Source organism: Triturus cristatus, chromosome 4_2 (assembly GCF_964204655.1).
Source record: "Triturus cristatus chromosome 4_2, aTriCri1.1, whole genome shotgun sequence".
Lineage (NCBI taxonomy): Eukaryota > Metazoa > Chordata > Amphibia > Caudata > Salamandridae > Triturus > Triturus cristatus.
Window position 1 is genome coordinate 69,571,956 of NC_140586.1, and position 21,998 is coordinate 69,593,953.

General features: G+C 47.2%; 1 protein-coding gene across 6 annotated transcripts in view; it reads right to left on the reverse strand.

Annotated features, from left to right (window-relative positions):
- The window catches only part of RGL3 (ral guanine nucleotide dissociation stimulator like 3), a 378,735-nt gene that overhangs the window by 68,191 nt on the left and 288,546 nt on the right, over positions 1-21,998 (reverse strand). For all 6 annotated transcript variants that reach the window (XM_085600548.1, XM_085600547.1, XM_085600546.1 and 3 more), the window contains 4 exons: positions 20,506-20,590; positions 20,326-20,415; positions 13,343-13,429; positions 8,642-8,674 (listed from right to left, as the gene is read on the reverse strand). In XM_085600548.1, the coding sequence (XP_085456674.1) occupies positions 8,642-8,674; positions 13,343-13,429; positions 20,326-20,415; positions 20,506-20,590 (295 nt within the window). The remainder of the gene's footprint in view (positions 1-8,641; positions 8,675-13,342; positions 13,430-20,325; positions 20,416-20,505; positions 20,591-21,998) is intronic.

Sequence of the window (21,998 nt, forward strand, 5' to 3'; positions counted from 1 at the left end):
GGATGCAAAGCTTGGGCATTTTGCGTTTAGGTGTGTGGCGAACAGATCTATGTCCGGGAAGCCCACATCTGAAAGAATGGGAGGAGAACTCGAGGGTGGAGTTTCCACTCGTGGATCTGTTGTCTTTGTCGACTGAGCAGATCTGCTATTTGATTGTCTACTCCTGCAGGGTGTTCTGCAAGGAGTTACATTTTGTAACGTATGGTCCACCTCCGGATGGTGTGTGCTAGTTATGACATCTGGAGAGAATGTGTGTCCCCCTGTTTCTGTATGTAGTACATTGCTGTCATGTTGTCTGTATGTATCAGGACAGCTTTGCCTACTAGATGAACTTGAAAGACTTTGAGCGCTAGAAAAATCGCTAGAAGCGCTAGATGATTTATGTGAAGCTGCTTTTGCTGCAGGCTCCACATGCCCTGAATTGTGTGAGTTTGGAGATGAGCTCCCCAACCAGTGACCGATGTGTCTGCTGTTAGCACTGTCTGTGGAACCGGATCAATGAAGGGCCGCCCTTTGGAAAGGTTTTGTGGATTCCACCACTGCAGAGAACGATGAGTGCGGCCGTCCACCAACACTAGATCTGATAACTGACCCTGGGACTGGTTCCACTGACATGCTAAGCATTCCTGAGGGGGACACATTTGAAGTCTTGTGTAAGGGACTATTAGAAAGCAAGACACCATCATCCCTAGTAACTGCACGAACATTCGAGCTGGCAATGAGTTTTGAGGCTGGAACTGACAGAGTAGAGTCTGCATGTTGCAGATTCTGGCCAGATTGGGGTAGGCCAGAGCCTTTTGTGTATTTCGAGTCGCTCCCAAGTATGCTTGTGTGTTGGAGGGTTGGATGTGGGACTTGGACTGATTTACTGTGAATCCAAGATCATGGAGCAGCTGCACTGTTTTGTGAGTGTGTCGTTGCGAGCTGGCTTTTATGAGCCAGTCATCTATACGTATGGGAAGACGTGAATGTGTTGTCTTCTTAGATGAGCTGCGACTACTGCCAGGCATTTGGTGAAAACCCTGCGTGCAGTAGTGACTCAGAATGGGAGCACTTTAAATTGATAATATTTGCCCTCTATCACAAACCTGAGGTATTTGCAGTGAGTGGGGTGTATTGGGATGTGGAAGTAGGCGTCCTTTAAGTCCTTAGTAGACAGAAAGTCGCCTTGCTGAAGGAGCTGAAGCACTTGTTGGAGTGTCACCATATGAAAATGATCCAATTAAATGTATAGATTCAGGTCTCGGATGTCTAGTATAGGCCTGAGAGAGCCATCTTTCTTGGGAATTAAGAAGTACACCAAGTATACACCGGCCGCTTAATATTGTAACGGGACTGGTTCTACAGCTCCTTTTTCTAACAGAGAGACAACTTCTTGCTTGAGTAGGTTGAGAAGTTCTTGTGACATTGCATGTGACCTTGGAGAAATGTTTGCGGGAGTGTCTGTAAGTTCTAGGCAGTAACCACATTGGATAATTTGTAGAACTCATCTGTCTGATGTGATTGTATTCCAGACGGGTAGAAATTGGGAGAGACGTCCCCCGACAGGAGTGGAATGATCGGGGGTAACGGAAGGAAGTCACTCTTTGGTTTTGCAGGGGAATTGCGTGTTGAGTTGCCTCTGCCTCTTCCCTTACCATTGTTACCTCTAAATCCAACTCTAAAGTAACCTCTTGATGAGGGCGATTGATTATTGCCCTTGTAAGAGGAGGAGGGATTTTCTGGTGAAATGTTTTTAGAGCCACCCCTGTAAAAGGAGCGACAAAAGGATCCCCTATTGGAAGGTAATTGTAAAGCCCCCATGGACTTGGCGACCTCATTGTATTTCTTCATTTTCTCTAAGGAGGTGTCCACTGTTAGACCGAAGAGGGGCTCTTTATCGAATGGTTGGTTGAGAATAGAGGCTTGGACCTCGGGTTTGAACCCTGAGATTCTCAGCCAAGCATGCCTGCGTAGCAGTACGCTGGTGTTAACTGAGAGGGCTTCTGTGTCTGCTGCGTCTAAGGCGTACCTAATAGAGGTATTAGTGATTAATTTACCCTCCTGAATGAAGTCATTGGCCTTTGCTTTGTGCTCGTCTGGCAGAAACTGCATTAATTTTTCTAGCTCATTGCAATGAGCTCCGTCGTAGCGAGCTAATAGAGCTTGTAAGTTTGCAATTCGCCAATGATTGGCTGCTTGCGATGCTACTCTTTTGCCAGAGGCATCGATTAATTTTGACTCCTTATCAGGAGGATGGGCCTCACCTGTGCTTTGCGAGCGTTGGAAGCTACAAGGGAGTCTAATGGAAGCTGACCCTTGATATAAGTGGGGTCAGTGGGTGCTGGCTTGTACTTTTTCTCTACCCTGGGCGTAATAATTCTTGCCCGCACAGGGTATTTAAAAATTTTGTCCGTATGCTTTAGCATTCCCTTGAGCACAGCTAATGTTTTAGTAGATCACTGAGAGGAACTTGAGGTTTCGAACAAGAAATCCTTCTCCAGAGGCTCCTTGTGTAATTCCACCCCATGCTAATGAGCAGCCCTATTAAGTAGCTCTATATACCCTATGTTGTCATCGGAGGTGAGGGTTTGGAAGGGTATAGATCCGGATCATTGTCAGTGTTCGGATCTGTGTCATAGTCCTCCCATGGGTCATTACTGTCCTGTGGCCTATCTTCATCCCCATTCCCCTCATCTTGAGGATCAGGTGATAGTGGTTTGGGGGAATTTGTGGGTGTGATAAGCAAATTTGGGTCAGTGGTGAAGGAGGTGCAATGTAAGGAAGAGAAGGGTTAGTACCCACATTCTTGCACTTTAAAGAAATGTGGTAGTCCTCCTGTAGCCCATTTTCGTGTTTTCTAGTAGTTTAGCGTGAATATGGCCAGTTTCTGGATGGATGACCAGTTATTTTTGTTTCAGGCGGAATGTCGAAATGAGTCTCTTTTGATGGTAAAGTCATTTGTTCTTTGGGTACCGTAGTTTTCGGCATTGAAAGTTTCGGCTCTGAAGCTTACGGCTCCAAAAATGTACTCATGGGTAGCGAGGGGATGGCAACGACAACTTGTTTCGACTCCGATGCCGAAGGTTTTGGTTCGGCACCGGCATGGAGCTGACTCGATCCGGAGCCGGAAGGCTTTGCCTTGCGTTTTCGGCACCGGGCCCGCGGGCGGGCAGTGCGTCCAAAACTTTTTCTCAGTGCCGACCTTGGCCCAAGGGCAGAGGAAGGACCAGAGCCTTTTTCTTTGGGAAGTGTTGGGGCAGGGGGGTATCTGTACTCACGGTACGCTGACCCGGTGTTACTTGCTCCTGTTCTTCCATGTTGGAGTCGGCCTCGGACACGGAGATGTGTTCTGCTTCCTCTTTGGCTCCTTGAGTGTGAAACTCTTCTCGATCGGAATCTTCACCGAAGATGTCTAGTGCAGAGCCGCATTGTTGTTGCATTTCGTGACGTCAAGCCCGACAATCACAAAGCGTCTTCTTGGATCGAAATGATCGGCGCGCATCGCAGTCCTGTTCGTCGTGTTCCGAGGATAGACAAAATTGCACACTTCGTGCAAGCCGGTGTGCGGAAACTTAGCGAGACACCCGGGACAGAATCTGATGGAGTCCGTTCCATCGACTGCTAGCAAACCGGATGTGGGCCCTCCACGAGTTTTCCGATCGAAGACTTTGAGACGAAACAATACGCTGAGAATGGAAAACGCGATCAAGAACCAATACCGTCGACGGTAGTGGATTGCGTGTCAAGGGGAACCTGAGAAACGGTGTTGAACCGGAGCACCGCAATTCACATCAGAACCTGATGGCGGAAAAGAAAATTTAACAATCGAGTCGATGCCCATGTGCAATATAACCGAAAGGAGGAGCCACCTACCTCATAACTGGGAAATACTTCTTCAAAGAAAAACAAAGTGCAAACATCTTGCCCCAACACTAGATGGGAGGCTATGCAAAGCATGTGATCGTCAGCTCACATGCCTCGAACGTGTGAATTACTCGAACAGGTATTTCGAACAGGTATTTCGAACAGGTATTTCTCTGATTATTCCTCACTGCTCTTCATGCTTACCATTCTCTTATTCAGCCCTAAAATACCATTATAAAGTTTAAGATCAGAAGTCCTGATGGATCAGATCTTCCTGGAGAATATGCAAGACTTTACTAAAGTATTTTTTCAGGATAATCATGGCTCTTCAAACAGCAGGGCTATGGAATAGGAGGCATATAAAGTAGCTTTATGTGAGGAGTGCATTTTAGGGTAAGCGGCCTATTGAAAGACACGCTTGTGGATACAGAAGTAACACTGGCAGATTTGGAAAAACAGGCTGCACTGACCCGCAGGTTTCCCAATAAAATACTATACGCCAAGCAACAAATAGAGGATTCTTGGAAGCAATTAGACAGATATACATACACACAACTTCACCGCAATTTTTTCAGAGAGGGTGACAAGTCCAGCAGACTCCTTGCCTAGCTGTTAAAGCTCAAAGATCCCACATATATTAGCACTGCAACAAGACAATGGTAAAGTAGTCACAGGATCTCATCAATGACCTTTGTAGGGAGTTTATAGGAGGGGGACATATGAGACTGGAAGCAGGCAGTTACGAGAAAATACAAAGTTATATGTGTGGGGCGGGACTTCTGCAAATTACAGAACGGCAGAAAGAAAGCTTGGACGTACCAATAACCACTCATTAACTGAACAAGGCGTCAGAAGGGATAGTAAAGGACTGATCCATGGAATCAGGTGGTATTCCTGCTGACTTTTTTATCAAGAGTTTTCAGGTCTCCCTTTGCATAATTTGCTGGGTGTCTTTGAGGAAGCAAAGCAAGTAGGCTACCTACCCCCAATCAGAGGCAAGCAGTGATAGCTGTGGTGCTCAAAGAGGGAAAGGACCATACTCAGATGTCAGGCTACAGGTCCTTCTTGTTGTTTCAACACAGATGCTAAGGTGCTAATTAAAACATTAGCCAATAGACTACTCTTGATTGTGGGATCCCTGGTGAATGATGACCAGACTGGATTTATTCTTGGTAGGAGCATGACGTTTAATATAAAAAGATTAACACATATTATGCATGCCATTTTGGGGAGGGGGGAGGGTTGGAACAACAGTGTGCATTGGCAACACTGAACCTAGAACTGGCTTTTGATACTATGAGCTGAAGTAATATATGGGTGATTTTAGAAACTATGGGATTAGGCCCTAATTTCATAGAATGGGTAAAAATACTACATGTGAACCCGACGACCCTGGTCTGAACGAAAAGGGTGATATCTGACTCATGGAGATTGCAGTGAAGAACTAGACAGGGGTGCCTGATGTTCCATATGCTCCTTGTACTGGCAATAGAACCACTCGCCTGTAGACTGTGAGAGTATCTGCGACATTGTGGCATCACGGTGGGATATAGGCTACACACCATGTCTTTATAAGCCGGTGACGCGTTAGTTTACCTGTTAGATCAGGCTTGGTCGGTCCCGCTTTTGTTATTGGAGCTGAAGGGGTTTGTAGGTCTCTTGGATTGAAAACAAACCATAGTAAGTCCAAGCTTTTTCTTTTCAGGAATCTGAGTGTGGCTGGGTGATTGGATGATATGATTTACCTCTGGATATGGGCCTGGACTAGGTGCTAGGGGTGGGTGTCTGGGGGGGGGGGGGGGGGGGGGGGGGAGGGGGACAGTTCAATATCTAGGAATATGAGTCTCAAGGGACCCGGGACACCAATTTACCTGTAATGTGGGGAGAGTAATGGCATGCTTATAGAACTTGGTGGCATTCTGGAGAACCCTGCACCTCTCTATCATGGGGAGATTAGCATTAGCCAAAATTGTGTTGCTGCCGCAATGCTTATACATTGCTTATACATTTTACAAAACACAATGTGCCTTATACCTTGTACCACACTCCGGAACTTGGATGGTCTTCTTTGTAATATGGTAAAAAAAAGTAGGATGAAGCTGGCCGCACTTAAACATCAGTGGACAGAGAGAGGCCTGGGGTTGACAGACGTATTTTTAAATTATGCAACAGCCCAGCTGCAACATGCAACTCATTGGTTTGCAGACGGCCTACATTGGGTGGAAAAATCTCTACTTGTGGAAACATGTGGCACCCACACTCTGCCAGAACTCTTCATGTTGGGAAAGGGAGCACCAGAAGATCTACCTTATCTGATCCAGTGGATGTGTTATAGGGTTGTTGTAGGTGTCCTTAAGAGATCCCCGTATGTGACGGGCATCCCGTTGTGGGCCCTGCGCCTGTTTCAAAATATGATGTAGAAAATGTCCCTCCGGAGGTGGCAGGAAGGTGGGTGGCAGGAGGTAGGGGGTTATTTCCTTAATTACAGATATGTATCTTTCACACAGGCACAGGAGATGTTCAAAGTGGGGCCAGGACAAATTTACAATATGCCACGATAGGGTACATTGTAAGAGGCATTTGTAAAACGTCCCCAGAAGCCCAACCAGAACATAATATTATGCAACAAGTCCTGGGATTGGGAGGCTGGTGGAGACTTAAAACACAACTCTACGCTGCTCTAATATTGGACAGAGAGGCGACTACAGAGAAGACCTACGGTAAATGGGTAGAGGAATGCCCAGAATCACTGAAGGGGAATAGGGAAGGGCCATTAAACAGGTGGAGGGTGTTTCTCCTAACCACCGCTTCAAACTGATACAATTCCACTTCCTACACAAAACGTACTTAACCCCTCAGCGGCTAGCGAGGATATATCCAGACAGATCATAAGCATGCACGAGTTGTGCTCAAATGGGCCAGACTTTCTACATAAGACTTGGACCACCTCAAATGTTGAGGCTTTCAGGAGGCAGTTTATTGCTAGTTTATCACACATCATTGGAGTGGGGTTGTCTACTGCAGTAAAACAGTGCCTGTTGGATATATTTCCTAGACTTAAGAGCATAAAATTAATACATGAATGATGGCTTTGGGGCGATATTAGCAAAAAAGCAAATAGCGATTCATTGAGCATCTCCAAGACCTCCATAGCCAGTAGGTGGAAAAAGGATGTACAAGATTGACCTTTGGCTGAAGAACTGCACATTATAAAGTTGTGACGAGATTGCAAAGTGACAGGAGATTTGGCTGAATGAGCAGAAATGATTACCAAAATTTCTGGCCAACAACATAATAGACCGCTTTGAGGGGGGGATGTAATGAGGAGGGAGAGTATCCATGACATTTTCAAGACATATTAGGGGACAACTGGAAATTGCAATCGCTCATTGGGGGTGAGATACCCGGTCAAGGCCAAAACTGAATGATAGCTGTAACAGACCTTGTTTGGAGGGGGGATAACTATTCATATGTATATACAGTAGTGGTTCTGCCACTGTTGGTTAAAACACTAAACAGAAGGTTATTAAGATAATTACTGGGTGCACACCACTGTGAAGAGGATGTTGTTTTAAAATGGAAAGTTTCTAAACATTTTATGGAAGATAATGAGTTCTTCTGTTTAGAAGATTGTAGAAGTGGGGCTGTCAATTTAGATGTGCCTAAAAAAAGAAAGATTCCCAATGGTGGGAGAGGGATTGTGTTTGAGTGATGATCAGGAGGAGAGTTAAGGTGGTTTATAACCCGTGGAGACCTTCACAAAAAGCCTGTCTGCACTAAAGTGAAATACTGTGCATAGAATAATTTCTTACTGTGAAGAATGGTGAGGAGGACTGCTTAATTTGAGCCAGTGGTTTCCGGTGCTCTGTACCAGCACTTAATTGCCGAAACCTGCATTTATTACAGCTGACACATGGTGGCACTGTTTGTGTAATTTAAAGATGAGCAGAAAAACAGTTGTTTGTTAATTCAATATGCATTCAAAACAACTAATACCTGCCACCCAAGCCATTCTTAAAGCTTTGGCGGCCTCGAACATTCTGAATTGTCACACTTGTAACATTGTGATGGTTAGTAGTTGAGTAAGTACAGTGGAAATATGTGGTGCAAACTGCGGTGACCTCCTGACGATGGCCCCAGCACTTATTGTTCTGCAAATTAAGTACTGGTGAGGAGGAATATATAGAAACCAGAAATGTAGAAACAAAAAAGTTGTGAATAACATGTATTTCTATACAAAGTGCATACATGTGGTCAAAACCTCAACATTTACTGCTTGGGCCCTTGAATCATTATTAGCAATTACTCCAACCTTAACCCTAATGCCATTCCATTCACCCGTGCCACAACTGCTATCCTAACTCTTATCCCTAATAGCTATGGCCTTAACTAAAACCCTTACATTATCACTAACACTATCTCTGACTTTAACCCTAGCCCATTCGCTAAATAATAACTTAGCTCTAATACCATCACTTACCCAAACCTTTATTCTGACACTAATGCTTTTCCTACTCTTCACACTCACCCCAATCCTAAACCTAGTCCTCACCTTACAGCATTCATTACACAATCTCTTACTCTTTCCCATGCGCAACTCTTACCCATGTACATGCTGCATGTATTCTCAAGTTTTACAACCTTTTTTTTATGCAACTTTTTTATTTTTTAAGATACAACTACTTTGTGTCGTAATGTCTTTTTTCAGTTTTTTACTGTGAACTATGAGAACATGTGCAGACCTAAGAAGACTACAGACACTTCCACAGCGACGAAACAACATTTTTGGGCTCACCTTCCGACGCTTTTCGAAGTTAATCATTCCGTTCTGCAAATACAATAATAAGATTGATCAATCATTTGGCAACTCCATTTAAGGGTTTCTTGGAACTTCAATAGTGTATGTTACTTTATTAAGAGATCAAAAATGTTTAGATCTTTGAAAAATAAACCTTCTCATTTTCACCTGTGTCCTGCAGGTAAAACTAAGATCAAAACAAAACATGAAACACCATTCAAAAATGAAGAACAGGATATAGCATGACTTTTTAAACAAATACCCTCCCAATTTTCGTAAACACTGAAGGGAGTTTAAGAGAACATAACCTGCAGCATAGGAAAGACCCACTGCAGTAGCACAGCAGGGAGACCCACTACTGCCTAAGGACTGGATGGAATGTACTCACCCACACCTTGAGCTCTTGAACCCTCTCCCGGACTTGCCCTAAGACTGGATAAATAAGTGCATATCCTGCTAACCTTACTTCTGAAAATTGAGAAAGGACTTAGAGTGACCTGTTAGCAAAATGCCCACCCTTCCCACTCATACCCAGTTTAGAGAAGCTGGCTGGTGCTGTTAATGGGGCACTCTGGAAGCAGTCAGCTTCATGGTCGTCCTCCTCCTATGAATCAAGGAAGCTGACTGGTGTCCCAGTATCAAATTCGCAATTGGAAAGCAGACTCCTTCCCAGCTCTATACCCATCATAGGAGGTTACGGGAGGCGGAGGAGTTGGTCTTTCTGAACCCAGCTGAGCCTCGTGGTGCCCAGCAGTCAAGACTTTTAAAAACAAATCTACAGGACCTGATTCAGTTATACTTTTAGGGTAGGGGTGCATTCGTAGTATTCTCTATTGCGGCAAGTAGTGCCATCTCGGGAATTGCTATAACAAAAACAGTATCAGAAACCCGCGGGAGTGCGAGTCTTTAACACTATAGTAGAGATGAACTGTGATGAGAGCGCCTTCTTCCTACCGTCGGGTACGTACCTCTCCACGAATATCGCTGGGAAAGTTGCTGCCAGGTTCGCAGGCGAGTTCGATGTCGGGCTTCTGATACAGGTTGGTGGGCTTCACAGATCAGGCTCAATCGACGTTCACGCGGCAGCACCACCTCCAACTCGCAGAAGCACTGAAGTCCGCGTAGTCGTCGCTGATAGTAGAGTATGTTCCCCCGAGCGACGTAGCAAGCAGCTGCCTTGCGTATTTTACGTTTGGCATTACCCGTGGTACTAGGCGCATACGGCTGCTTGTGGTCCGTCAAGTAACGCAGGCTAGCCAGGTAGCTCTCTTTGCTGGACATTGCTCTTAATTTATTACAGTTTTAGGCAAGGACGGGGCAGCTAGAGGAATGTTACACTTTTTTCAGGCTAGAGGCAGAAGAGAGAGATGTACACGAGGGTCCATGAAGGCAAGCAGGAGGGAATATGGCAATACTCCAGCGGACATGACGTCAACCCAGGCTTTGACAATCTGAAATACCTCTGGTTCCGTGTCTGAGAGCGCAGGTTTATTCTCGCTGTATCGTACTAATTAAGTTAACATAACATTTCAATTTATATTTGGCGTTCAATACCAGTAGGTGTGTTGTGTAGAAACCACTGATATGTGTAACAAGCATTGGCCGCGCGAGCGGCCGTGAGACGCGATCTGTCAGGGGGGGAGGGGAGGGGGGAGAAGCGGGAGTTCTGGTGAAATAGCAGCAGGGAAGGGGGCGGAGAGGAGGCTATGAGGGAGAGCGACATAAAGCCATATGGCTGCTTTGCGCGCGTGCACGCCTCGTGCACTGTAGCTCTATGCCTGCGGTAGCACTTTGAAAAGTCCCTTACAAAATGTCTCTCCGAGCCAGCGCATGCGCTGGGCTCAGCGAGACCTAAAAAAAAGGGAAAACAAGATAAGGTTGATTAAAAAAAGGTCCTTGCACCCATTGGTTTAAGAGGCAAAAGAACTAGGTTATCGCATTGCTAGAAACTACACCCTGCGTTGAGTGACCACGGAGTATGGCCAAAATACGATCGATCTGCTGTGGGTTATGGGTGCAGGGACTCTGCAGAAGGCATGTCTGGTGTCCACTATGTGGGCCTAGTGCTAGCTACATGCAGACTTAAGTTGTACGCAGTAGGGTTGGGAAAATGATGAATCGGTAGAGTGTGTGGCTGGTGGCCACACATGCAGTAGGTTAAGTGAAGTGAGGTGACAGTGTATGCCAAGGCCAAAGACCATATCCAACACCTAGGCTCACTCTGCATGAAGAAAGACAGGGTACAAGGCAATGACTCAAGGACCTATAGCTGAGCATGGCCAGTGGCCATGCTGCGCACCCAGTGACACTGCATATGGTCAAACCCCATGCACAGTGAGTTTAGGGGTACAAGGTGTGGGTCAGGACATGGTCACACAAATTGGAGTTGTGCACAGCTGAAGGCTATGTGCAGTGGTTCGGGGACAGAAGGACTGTCGCAAGGCAATGCCAGAAGCCAAGCTCGGGACCTTGTGGCTTCTGGCATGGACAATTGCAGAGAGCAGTGGGTTCGAGTGAACATTGATTTTACACACAATATGACCGGAAGCCCTGTGCCCCATTACTGTTGCATAGAGGTGAATGCAGGGGGTTCAGAGGGAAAATACTTTGCGCCGAGCATGGCATAACCCACACCCTGCACATAGTGGTTACGGTGTATGGCCAAAGAGCTGCAGCTTTGGGAAATAAAAACTGGCTGCAAAGCTTGGGAACAGGCCATGTCTTGCATCTAGGTGTTGCTGAGCGAAGCCATGGGCCATATACAGTAGATTCAGGGTGGTTTGGACATAAAGCATGACGTAGGGCTAAGCCTTCTACCTAGTGCAAACCGTACATATTGAAAAGCTAGGCCCATTGGGTTTGGATGCACGAGGCCTGGGTGGAGGGTGAGGACTGAAGGCATTTCCTGTGGTTAGTGACCACTGTGCATGAATGAGGTAGTGGGTTCAGAGGCATAACAAATCAGTGTGGTCAGAGGTTCTGCTGTACATGCAGAGGGCACAACGTATGGCAGTGCGCACAATGTTCAGAGGCATTTTGACTGGGAGTAGCATTTGGCCTGCGCCCGCACCCTGCACCAATTGAGGAATACGCTTCGCCAGAGGCTGGCCACTGTAGTGTCCAGGCAGAAGGATTCCGTGCAGGGTGTTTACTGATGTCCTGACCCTGCAGTCATAACTTAATGTAAATAGTTGAAGACCGCGTGCAGTTGGTTCTGTGCGCCCCGTGATAGAGAAAGTATTTTTGAAAAAGTTTCAAATTCACGGACTGAACTTTGGTTAAAGTTCAGATAAGACTGTTCCCGAAGCAGATGGACGACGTAACAACAAAAAAACAGTGTTGTCCTAACACAACGTCCATGACACGAAACCTACAAACACTTGAAATTGGCCTCCTTGAACCTGTTAGCTACCACATGGCTTCTACCTTGAGCCCACACATCTGGATTTGAAGAGGCACTTTCCAACTTTGTTGATCAGAAGAGCTATCAAGTTTTCATTGGGTTGAACAAACCTCATTAGAACTGCCTCTTGGAGAACAGCTGTGCAGGGCTTCAAGAACATTCACTCCTCAATAGGCGATCAAGAGACATGTGGTCGTTGATGAAATATGCACCAGGAGTACCTCACAACAACTCTTCAAACACAATTACTCAAACCCAGTTTATGAGCAGACACGTTCTGGATGTTGCTGCTGCCATCTTACTATTTTATTACATTCACAAACTTTCTCATTCAAAGGAAAGGTGCAGAAAGCAAGAGTTAGGAAAATCCAGTAACCAGCCTCAGTAATGTTTATACTTTCAGACTTCAGCCCACCTCTGTTTGCGACAACCATTCTTTCCTTCTCCATGCAGGAATTAAAATCTGCCCCCTAGAACTCCCCAGACACTGGAAGACAAAGGTTCAATCTAAAGTTTCCCTGCTCATACACACCCCAAAAAAATATCTAAAGTTCAGGTATTCCCTGTGTTTGTATTCTTGAATAATACTTTTCTGTCACCTTCATGTTGAACTCATAGTTTGTACTATTTCTTTTAATCACACACCTGCTCAGATTCTGTGTACTACTGTCCCACCTAGGTACGAAATATCATGCTGCTAAATACATAAACAAACAAACTGGAATCCAGTCAAGTTGTTTATTGGCGATCATTAAGGAACTGTATGAGCAGGCATGCAGGGGGTGTGTAGAGAGGTGCATATAGTCCTTTCATTTGCCTGGTTTGTACCTTAAGCATAGATTTCCTGCACAGTTCACTCGGTGGCACGTTTTACACATTTGTTAAGTAGTTCAGACTTAGTTATCCAATTAAGTAACGTATGTTGCTCTTTTATCAGACCTTGCAGTTACAACATATGTCTTAGTTTCACACATAGATGTATGAGAAAGGCCTCCACCCCTTGTGTAAATACTGAAATAAACAGGTTTTACTCAATGGAAATTGAGTGGGATGTCAACATGGTTTCAGCGGGGTCTTCCTGATGGCTTAAGATAACTGCACCAAGTTGCATTTCAAAATCAGTAGTAAGTTCCTTTTTCTGAGCTTATGTAACTTTCCCACTAGTAGCGGATTTAGATAGCCGGCCACACTTAGCGAGTGAAGATATATGTGTAGCAAAGCGCCATTTAGTGAATTGCCGCTAGGTACATACCACCATATGTAGTTGTGATGTAGAATTAGGTGTCTGAACTTACCTCGAGAAAATCTGGCAGCGCGGTGTCCAGCATGATGAGGTCCGTCAGGAAGGTGCCAAGGTATGGCACAGTGGCTTGAAGAGGCCTCTGGAAGACAATATAGATTTGAGATTTTGCTCAGACAACATGAATGCTGCTGTAAGCTCAAACCTAACTAGACTAAAGAGTCTCAAGGATGAGGCTACAAGGCTGTATTGATGTGGTATGGCGCCTGCTCACAGTGTAGGGGGTTCTTGGGATGGCTAAGGGCCATGGTGAAGGGTGCTTCAGTTTTGGCTGTCAGTCGGCAACGAGGGCGCTCCCTGGCATGTTTGGTCATCTACATGGAAAGATCTGTGGTCAATATTTGATAGCCACAGTGAAGATGGTCACCACGTGGATTTGGGCTCAGAGTAATTAGACAGTGGATTTTCAGACATGGGTGGTAATTGCACCGAAGAGAGTCTCAGACATGGCAGTCAGCCCATATTGAGGAACAACCTGGGCAGAGCAGTCAGACCACAGCCAGAGGGCTGCCAGACATACATCGCAGGCCGTAAGGAATATGCTACTTACCAGTATGCATCTGTTCTTGGCATGTAGAGCTGCAGAGTTGTACACTTAGCATAGGTCGCCATCTGGTGTTGGGCCCGGATGTTTGCAGTTTGTTTTTCTTCTTGGACAGTCTTTGGAAGTCACGAGTTTGGTGACTCCTCCTTCGGTCCGTACTGCGCATGGGCTTCGGCTCCATCCTCAGATTGTTTTTCGCCAACAGGGAAATGATGGAGCGTAGTAATAACAGTGAGAAACCCATGTGTTGTATCTAAATAAGATGTACTGGAACGGATACAGGTAGCCGGGGAGGCGGGTGGGCGTGTACAACTCTGCAGCTCTACATGCCAAGAACAGATGCATACTGGTAAGTAGCATATTCCGTTCGAGGCATATGAGCTGCAGATTGTACACTTAGCATAGATTATATAGCAGTACCCAACCTTAGCGGCGACCACCGGTATCCGTTGCAGCTGTTTGAAAAAGTGTCTTTAGTACAGCCTGGCCCACCCTAGCTTGCTGCTTGGAATGCACATCTACACAGTAGTGTTTTGTGAAGGTGTGCGGTGTAGACCATGTGGCTGCCTTGCAGATGTCATCTAAGGGTATATTCCCTAGAAAAGCCATAGAAGCCCCTAACTTTCTTGTAGAGTGGGCTTTAGGGGGAACAGATAATGTTCTCTTTGCCTTTTGATAGCAAATTTGTATGCATTTTACAATCCACCTAGCTATCCCTGATTTTGAAATGGGGTTGCCTTTATGTGGTGGAGAGAAGGAAACGAACAATTGTTTAGTCTTCCTGAAGGGTTGCGTTCTTTGTATGTAGTATAGTAACGCCCTTTTTACATCAAGTGTGTGTAAGGCCCTTTCTGCAACAGATTGGGGTTGCGAAAAGAAGACAGGTAATTCCACTGATTGATTGAGGTGGAAGGGGGAAATGACTTTGGGCAGAAACTTCGGATTTGTGCGAAGTATGACCTTGCTGTGATGCATTTGTATGTAGGGTTCCTGTATGGTGAACGCTTGTATTTCACCAACCCTTCTAAGGGAAGTGATAGCTACAAGGAAAGCTGTTTTCCAGGTGAGAAACTGTAGCTCACATTTGTGCATTGGTTCGAAGGGCGGACCCATTAGTCGTGTAAGAACTAAATTTAGATTCCATACAGGGGAAGGTGGTGCCCTGGGAGGAATTACTCGTTTAAGGCCTTCCATGAAGGCTTTAATAGCGGGCACTCTGAAGAGTGATAAATGCTGCCTGTTTTGTAGATAAGCAGCGATCGCTGCTAGGTGTAGGCGTATGGATGAATATGCCAGGTTACACCTGTGAAGATGGAGCAGATAGCATATGATGTGCTGTATGGATGCATCTAGGGGGTTGATTGTATTGTTACGGCAGTAAATTACAAATCTTTTCCACTTTGCGGCATAGCATGCTCTAGTGGTAGGACGTCTGGCTTCCATGATGATGTTCATGCAATCAGGGGGAAGGTTAAGGTATCCGAATTCTAAGATTTCAGGAGCCAGATCGCCAGGTTGAGCTGAGCTGGGTCCGGGTGCCTGATTTCTCCATGGTTCTGGGTTAGGAGGCATGGGGAAAGGTGCAGTTTTTGATGTGGTACCACTGATAGTTGTAGTAGCGTGGTGTACCACGGCTGCCTGGCCCACGTTGGAGCTACCAGAATGAGTGTGAGGGAGTGCTGTTGTAGCTTCCTGACCACTAATGGAATTAGTGGGAGAGGTGGAAAGGCGTATGCAAATCTGCCTGACCAGTTCATCCATATCGCATTGCCCTTGGACAATGGGTGTGGGTATCTGGCGGCGAAGCTTGGGCATTTTTTGTTTTCGTGGGTGGCGAAGAGGTCTATTTGAGGATGCCCCCACTGTTTGAAGAATGGGTGAAGAACTTGTGGATGCAGTTCCCATTCGTGTAGTTGTTGCGTTTGTCTGCTGAGCAGATCTGCTATGGTGTTTTGTACTCCTGGAACGTGCTGTGCCAGGAGAAAGATGTTTTGGGGAATTGCCCATCTCCATATGCTCTGGGCTAAGCGGGAGAGCTGGGGAGAGTGTGTCCCCCCCTGTTTTTGTATATAATACATTGCAGTCATGTTGTCTGTGCGAATGAGGACTGCTTTGCCTGAAATTTGTTTTTGGAAAGATTTTAGGGCTAGAAAGATCGCCAAGAGCTCCAGATGGTTGATGTGGAGCGATTTTTGCTGTGGCGTCCATAGACCTTGCATTGTGAGGTGTAGGAGGTGCGCTCCCCAGCCGGAGAGCGATGCGTCCGCTGTTAGAATCACCTGAGGAACCGGGTCCAGGAACGGCCGTCCTTTGGAAAGGTTTGTGGTGTTCCACCACTGCAGAGAGTGATGTGTGCGGCCGTCCACCAACACCAGATCCGTCAGCTGACCCTGGGCCTGGTTCCACTGTTGTGCTAGGCACTCTTGGAGTGGACGCATGTGGAGTCTTGCATGGGGCACTATGAAGATGCAAGACGCCATCATTCCTATGAGCTTCATGAACACTCTTGCTGGAAGAGAGTGTTGGGGAAGGAATGTTTTGCGTAAGGCTTGAATGCTTGTGATTCTGGCTGAGTTTGGATAGGCAATACCTTTGGAGGTGTCTATAGTGGCCCCGAGATATTGCTTTGTGTGAGATGGTATGAGGTGGGACTTTTGGTAGTTCACCGTGAAGCCTAGCTGGTGGAGCAGTTGGATGGTGCTGTTTGTATGTTGCACACATTGGTGGTAGGACGTGGCTTTTATGAGCCAGTCGTCTAAGTAAGGGAAGACGTGAATGTGTTGACGTCTGAGGTGTGCTGCTACTACTGCTAGGCATTTGGTAAACACTCGTGGTGCAGTGGTGACCCCGAAGGGGAGAACCGTGAATTGGTAATGTTGCCCGTCCACCACGAACCTGAGGTATTTCCTGTGAGAGGGGTGTATTGGAATGTGAAAGTATGCGTCTTTCAGATCCAAGGTTGTGAGAAAGTCTCCCTGGCAGAGGAGTGGGAGGACTTGTTGTAGAGTGACCATGTGAAAATGGTCTGAGTGTATGTAGGCATTTAGAGGCCGGAGGTCCAGAATGGGTCTGAGGGTCTCGTCTCTCTTTGGTATTAAGAAATATAGAGAGTAGACCCCTAGATTTCGTTGGTTGACGGGGACCTGCTCTATAGCATGTTTTTGCAGGAGTGAAAGTACCTCTTGTTTGAGCAGTGTGGAATGTTCTTGAGACATTGGACGGTGCCTTGGTGGGATATTGGGTGGGGTAGATGTTAGCTCTAGACAGTACCCTGACCGAATGATTTGGGTCACCCATTTGTCCGATGTTATGGACTCCCATACGTGGATAAAGTTTTGTAGTCTGCCCCCGACCGGAGTGGAATGGTCTGGGGGGAGCGGAGGGGAGTCATTGTGCGGGGGGGGGGGTGGCAGAACGGGTGTTGTTGGTTTTGCCCCTGCCCTTGTTGTTGTTACCCCTGTAACCACCTCTCTGATTGCCCTTTGAAAAGGTATTTTGAGGAGGGGACTTGTAGGAGGTAGAGGCGTTATCGGTGGAGGAGCCTCTGCCTGTGCCACGAAAGGACGAGCGTCGAAAGGAACGTTTGGAGGCTTGTGTTTGGAGTGCCCCCATAGACTTTGCTGTGTCTGTGTCTTTCTTCATCTTTTCGAGCGCTTCGTCTACCTTTGGCCCAAAGAGTGTTTCCTGGTCAAAGGGGTGATTGAGTATGGATGCCTGGACTTCAGGTTTGAACCCTGAGATCCTGAGCCAGGCGTGGCGACGAAGCAGGACACTGGTATTTATGGCCCTAGAAGCAGTGTCGGCTGCATCGAGGGCACACTTAATGGAGGTGTTTGTGATTAGTTTACCCTCCTGTATGAGGTCATGAGCCTTGTGCTTGTATTTTTCTGGAAGGTGCTGCATAAGAGCCTCTAGTTCGTCATAGTGTGCTCTATCATATCGCGCAAGCAGTGCTTGTGTGTTTGCAATGCGCCACATGTTTGCAGCTTGGGAGGCGGTGCGTTTACCAGACGCGTCCAGAAGTTTAGATTCTTTGTCTGGCGGTGGGGCATCTCCTGAGGATTGGGAGTTAGCCCGCTTTCTAGCTGTGGAGACAACTAGGGAATCTAGGGGAGCAGGGCCCTTGATGTAAGCAGGGTCTGTGGGTGCCGCCTTGTACTTCTTCTCTATCCTAGGGTTCAGTACTCTGGCTCTGACAGGGTCTTTGAACACCTCTGTAGCGTGCTTGGTGACACCCTTAAGCATGGGTAAAATGGAAGTAGATTTGTCTTGTATATCAAATGTATCCAGTAGGAAGTCTTCTTCTACTGGTTCACTGTGCATGTCCACCCCATGGTAGTGTGCTGCTCTCTGCACTAAATGATGAAACCCTAAGGAGTCCTCTGGAGGAGACGGCCTTGATGGGTATAGGTCGTCCTGAGGTACATTGGGTATATCAGGGTTATTGTAATCCTCCCATGGATCTGGGGTCCCTGGTGGAGTGGGATCCATTGGGGCGTCCGCCGGGTAATTGTCCGGATCCCCATCATCCGGATCTGGGGATGGGGCCGGATCGTAGTGAGGTAAAGGTGGCGGAGACCTGTGAGGTGGAGGCGGTGGAGGAGGTGGAGGGGGTAGGGGAGGCTGTGGTGGGGAGGGCACTCTGAGGGGAGAAGTAGCAGAGTCCTTCCTTTTGGGTGGAGGAGGAGGAGCCGGAGCATCAAGGCGTCTTTTCTTGGTAGTTAAAGTCAAAAGCCCAGTCTTTGGATCTTTGGACAAAGTCTTTTGTAAAGGGTCTGGTGTAAACAGAGCCAACGGTGTCGAGTCGTCTGTCGGCACCGGTGATTTCGGAACCGGGGGTTTCGATGGTCTGTGTGCGCCATGCTTTTTTGAGGTCTCCGGGTGTTTCGGCGTCGAATGATGTTTCGGCGCCGGAGCGTCGGTGCCAACAGATTTGTGTTTGTGTTTGGTCGGCACCGAGTGTCCAGGCTTCAGTACCGGTGGTTTCGGAGTCGAGCTGGATTTTGCAGTCTTCGGTGCCGGATGCTGTTTTTCGGCACCGGGTGTCGGCTGGCTCGATCCCGAGCTGCCATGAGACTTTGGGTGCTTCGACACCGGGCCCGAAGGTGGGGTGATCGAAGTTTTGGTTTTGGTTTTTCCCAGGCCGGCAGGCGAGGGAGTAACCTGAGTCTCTTTGGTTTTCGGCGCGGGGGTGGGAGGGGGCATAGTACTCACGGCCCGCTGCGCTGGTGTAACGACCTCCACGTCGGAGTCGTCGGCCTCGGAAGCGCTGACGACGTCTTCCTCCTGCTCGGTGTGTGTTTGCCCCGAAGCTTCGGCGTCGTCTCCGAAGATGTCCGGTGGAGCTGCCGAGGATGAGTGCGCCATGGTGCGTCGAGCTCTTCGATCTCGGATGGTCTTCTTCGATCGAAAAGACTTGCAGGCGGGGCAGTCTCTAGCCTCGTGTTCCGGAGAGAGGCAAAGGTTACACACCTGATGGAGGTCGGTGTGGGGAAATTTAGACCCACATTTTGGGCACTTTTTGAACGGAGTCCTTTCCATCGGCCGGGACCGGAGTCGCGGAGGGCCCGAAGGCCGGTGTCGATGTACGGGATGGAGAAAAGTGCCGCTTCGAGAGATGAAGATGATGAAGGAACTCGAAGAATCGAGGATTTTCCGTCGAGGCTGGAACCGTAGAAGTTCGAAGCCGGAGCACGAAGTATCACATCCGAACCCGATGGCGGAAAAAAACAATCTGAGGATGGAGCCGAAGCCCATGCGCAGTACGGACCGAAGGAGGAGTCACCAAACTCGTGACTTCCAAAGACTGTCCAAGAAGAAAAACAAACTGCAAACATCCGGGCCCAACACCAGATGGCGACCTATGCTAAGTGTACAATCTGCAGCTCATATGCCTCGAACTAAGGGATTTCCCAGTCATAGCAGACAGCCAGGTTTGAGGAGAGCAAGATGTGAGGCTAGAAGCGCACTGTAATGTGGCCCCCAAAGTGTCTGCTCTGAGGAGGTTTACAGGCTCTGGTGTCGGCCACCAGTGTTGGGTGTTCTGGGCATCCCTGGAATCCTGCATTGATGTCCCGGCTTGGAGTACTTGACAAACTGCAAAGATGGATGCCCTGAGCATGGCCCCTCATGGGTGGAGAGGGAGGTCTTTTAATTAGTAATTATCAGAACCTACTGCATGAGCTGTGTTTTAGAGCAAGGTGTGTGATGGACAAGTGGGCTCTCCCATCACACCCCTTTAGTTATTTCAATGATACCTTCATCCCAATACACAAACACATGTTAGCTCACCCACCGTGGGCGAGAGGCAGAGTGCAAGCTCCTTCCGGGACTGTGCCACAGTCTTAGGTATTGCTATCTGCCTCTGGCACAGGTCTACCACAAACTAACTGCACTGCATGTGCAACTAGCCCATAATGCGCCTGCATCCTCACCGTGTTCCGGTCTTGCGCACTGGCCCTCTGTCCTGGCTTTGAGTCCTCCTTGAAATTATGCTCATTGGAGTTCACTGCAGATGCTTCTTCCTGTAGCAGAGAGCAAGGAGATGCTTTTAGTAGACACAGAGGTTTACTAGGTTGAAAGAAGGTGGAGGAAACCATGGCTGTAGGCCTTACCTGGAGCAAGATCTCCCGGCTGGTCAAGTGGTTGTTTTCATCCGAGAATATGTCAGAGAGCTTGTGGAAAGTAGACACGCTTTCCCTGTAAAGAGGTGAATAAAGAACCGGTTGAGTTTGTGCAGACTGACACTTTCGCAAAAGACCCCAAGTCAAATATCTACTAGCTATGTATAACCAAATATTCCAAACTAGTGTTTTCTATAGATATCATTAGCTTTACAGATCTGCGCAAAGTGTGTGCTTTAAACTGTGGGACATAGACTGCACAGAATTGTGTGCCTAGCACAGAGCTGAATAGAACAAATTATATGTACAGTGCAGTACAGCGCTGGCTTATGTTGTGTGCACAGTGTCCGATGGGCGTTCAGTTCTATATGCAGTACATTATGTAGATCTCAGTGCTCCACAGGGAGAATGTGAAGCATCACAAGTTGTTTGCTGTAGCAAACACCGGTTTTGTACTGTATATTGAAGCAGAGCGTGTTATAAATTAAACAGGGAGGTTAATTGAAAGGAAGAAAGGTTGCCCCTGTCCTGAGAAAGCACCTGTCTCACTGAGTTCTGTGTTGTGTGATGACCTAGGTAAATAGTAAACTCCTGCCTCAGCAAAGTCTGTTGCCTGTCTTTATCATGCGAGTGCTTTACATAATATTGTACGGGTCTGTGCTCAGCAAAAGTTAGGGACGGCTTTTCTTAACGGACAAATAATTTCCACTAATTCATTATACAGAGTTATGCTAAAACACGCATTGGCACAGTCAATAAGTCTAGGTTTCATGTACGGAAGCATGCAGGCGATTGCGGTGTTGGTGGAATGGTATGTATGGTGAAATTGAAGGCGGTATTGGTAGCGATGGTGGAGGTGGTGTGGCACTGGTGGTATAGGTTTTGATGGCATTGTTGGTGAAGGTGATATTAGTGGAAATGGTGATGGAAATACCGATGGTTGGAGCGGTTCTTGGGTGGTATTGGTGGTAGTATTGGTTCTGATATTTGTACTGGTGTTGGTAATGGTGCTGGTGTTAGTGTGAGTGTTGATGGTACTGATGGTACTTATGATGGTATTGGTGCAGGTGCTATTGCTGACGTTGTTGGTGTTGGTGGCGATGGTAGCTGTGTTGGTGGTGTGGCATTGGTACTGGCGGTGGTGGATCTGGAGATGGTGTTGGTAGTGGTGCTAAATGTGGTCTGGTGTTGGTGGTGGTGGAGGTATGATTTTGATGCTATTAGTGGTATTGGGAGCGGTGATGCTATTTGTGGTATTAGTGATGAAAGTATTGGCTTTGGCACCAGTGCTCCGGTAATATTGGTGCGGGTGTTGGTATTGGTGCAGGTGTTAGTGTGATTGTTGGTGGTTCTAATGTTAATGAGGCTGGTATTGGTGTAGGTGCCAATATTAGTGGTATTGGTGGTGGCCAAGTTATTTTTGGTGGTGGTATTGGTGGTGTGTAGCTCTGATGGTTGTGTTGTATTGGTAATGGTATGGATGG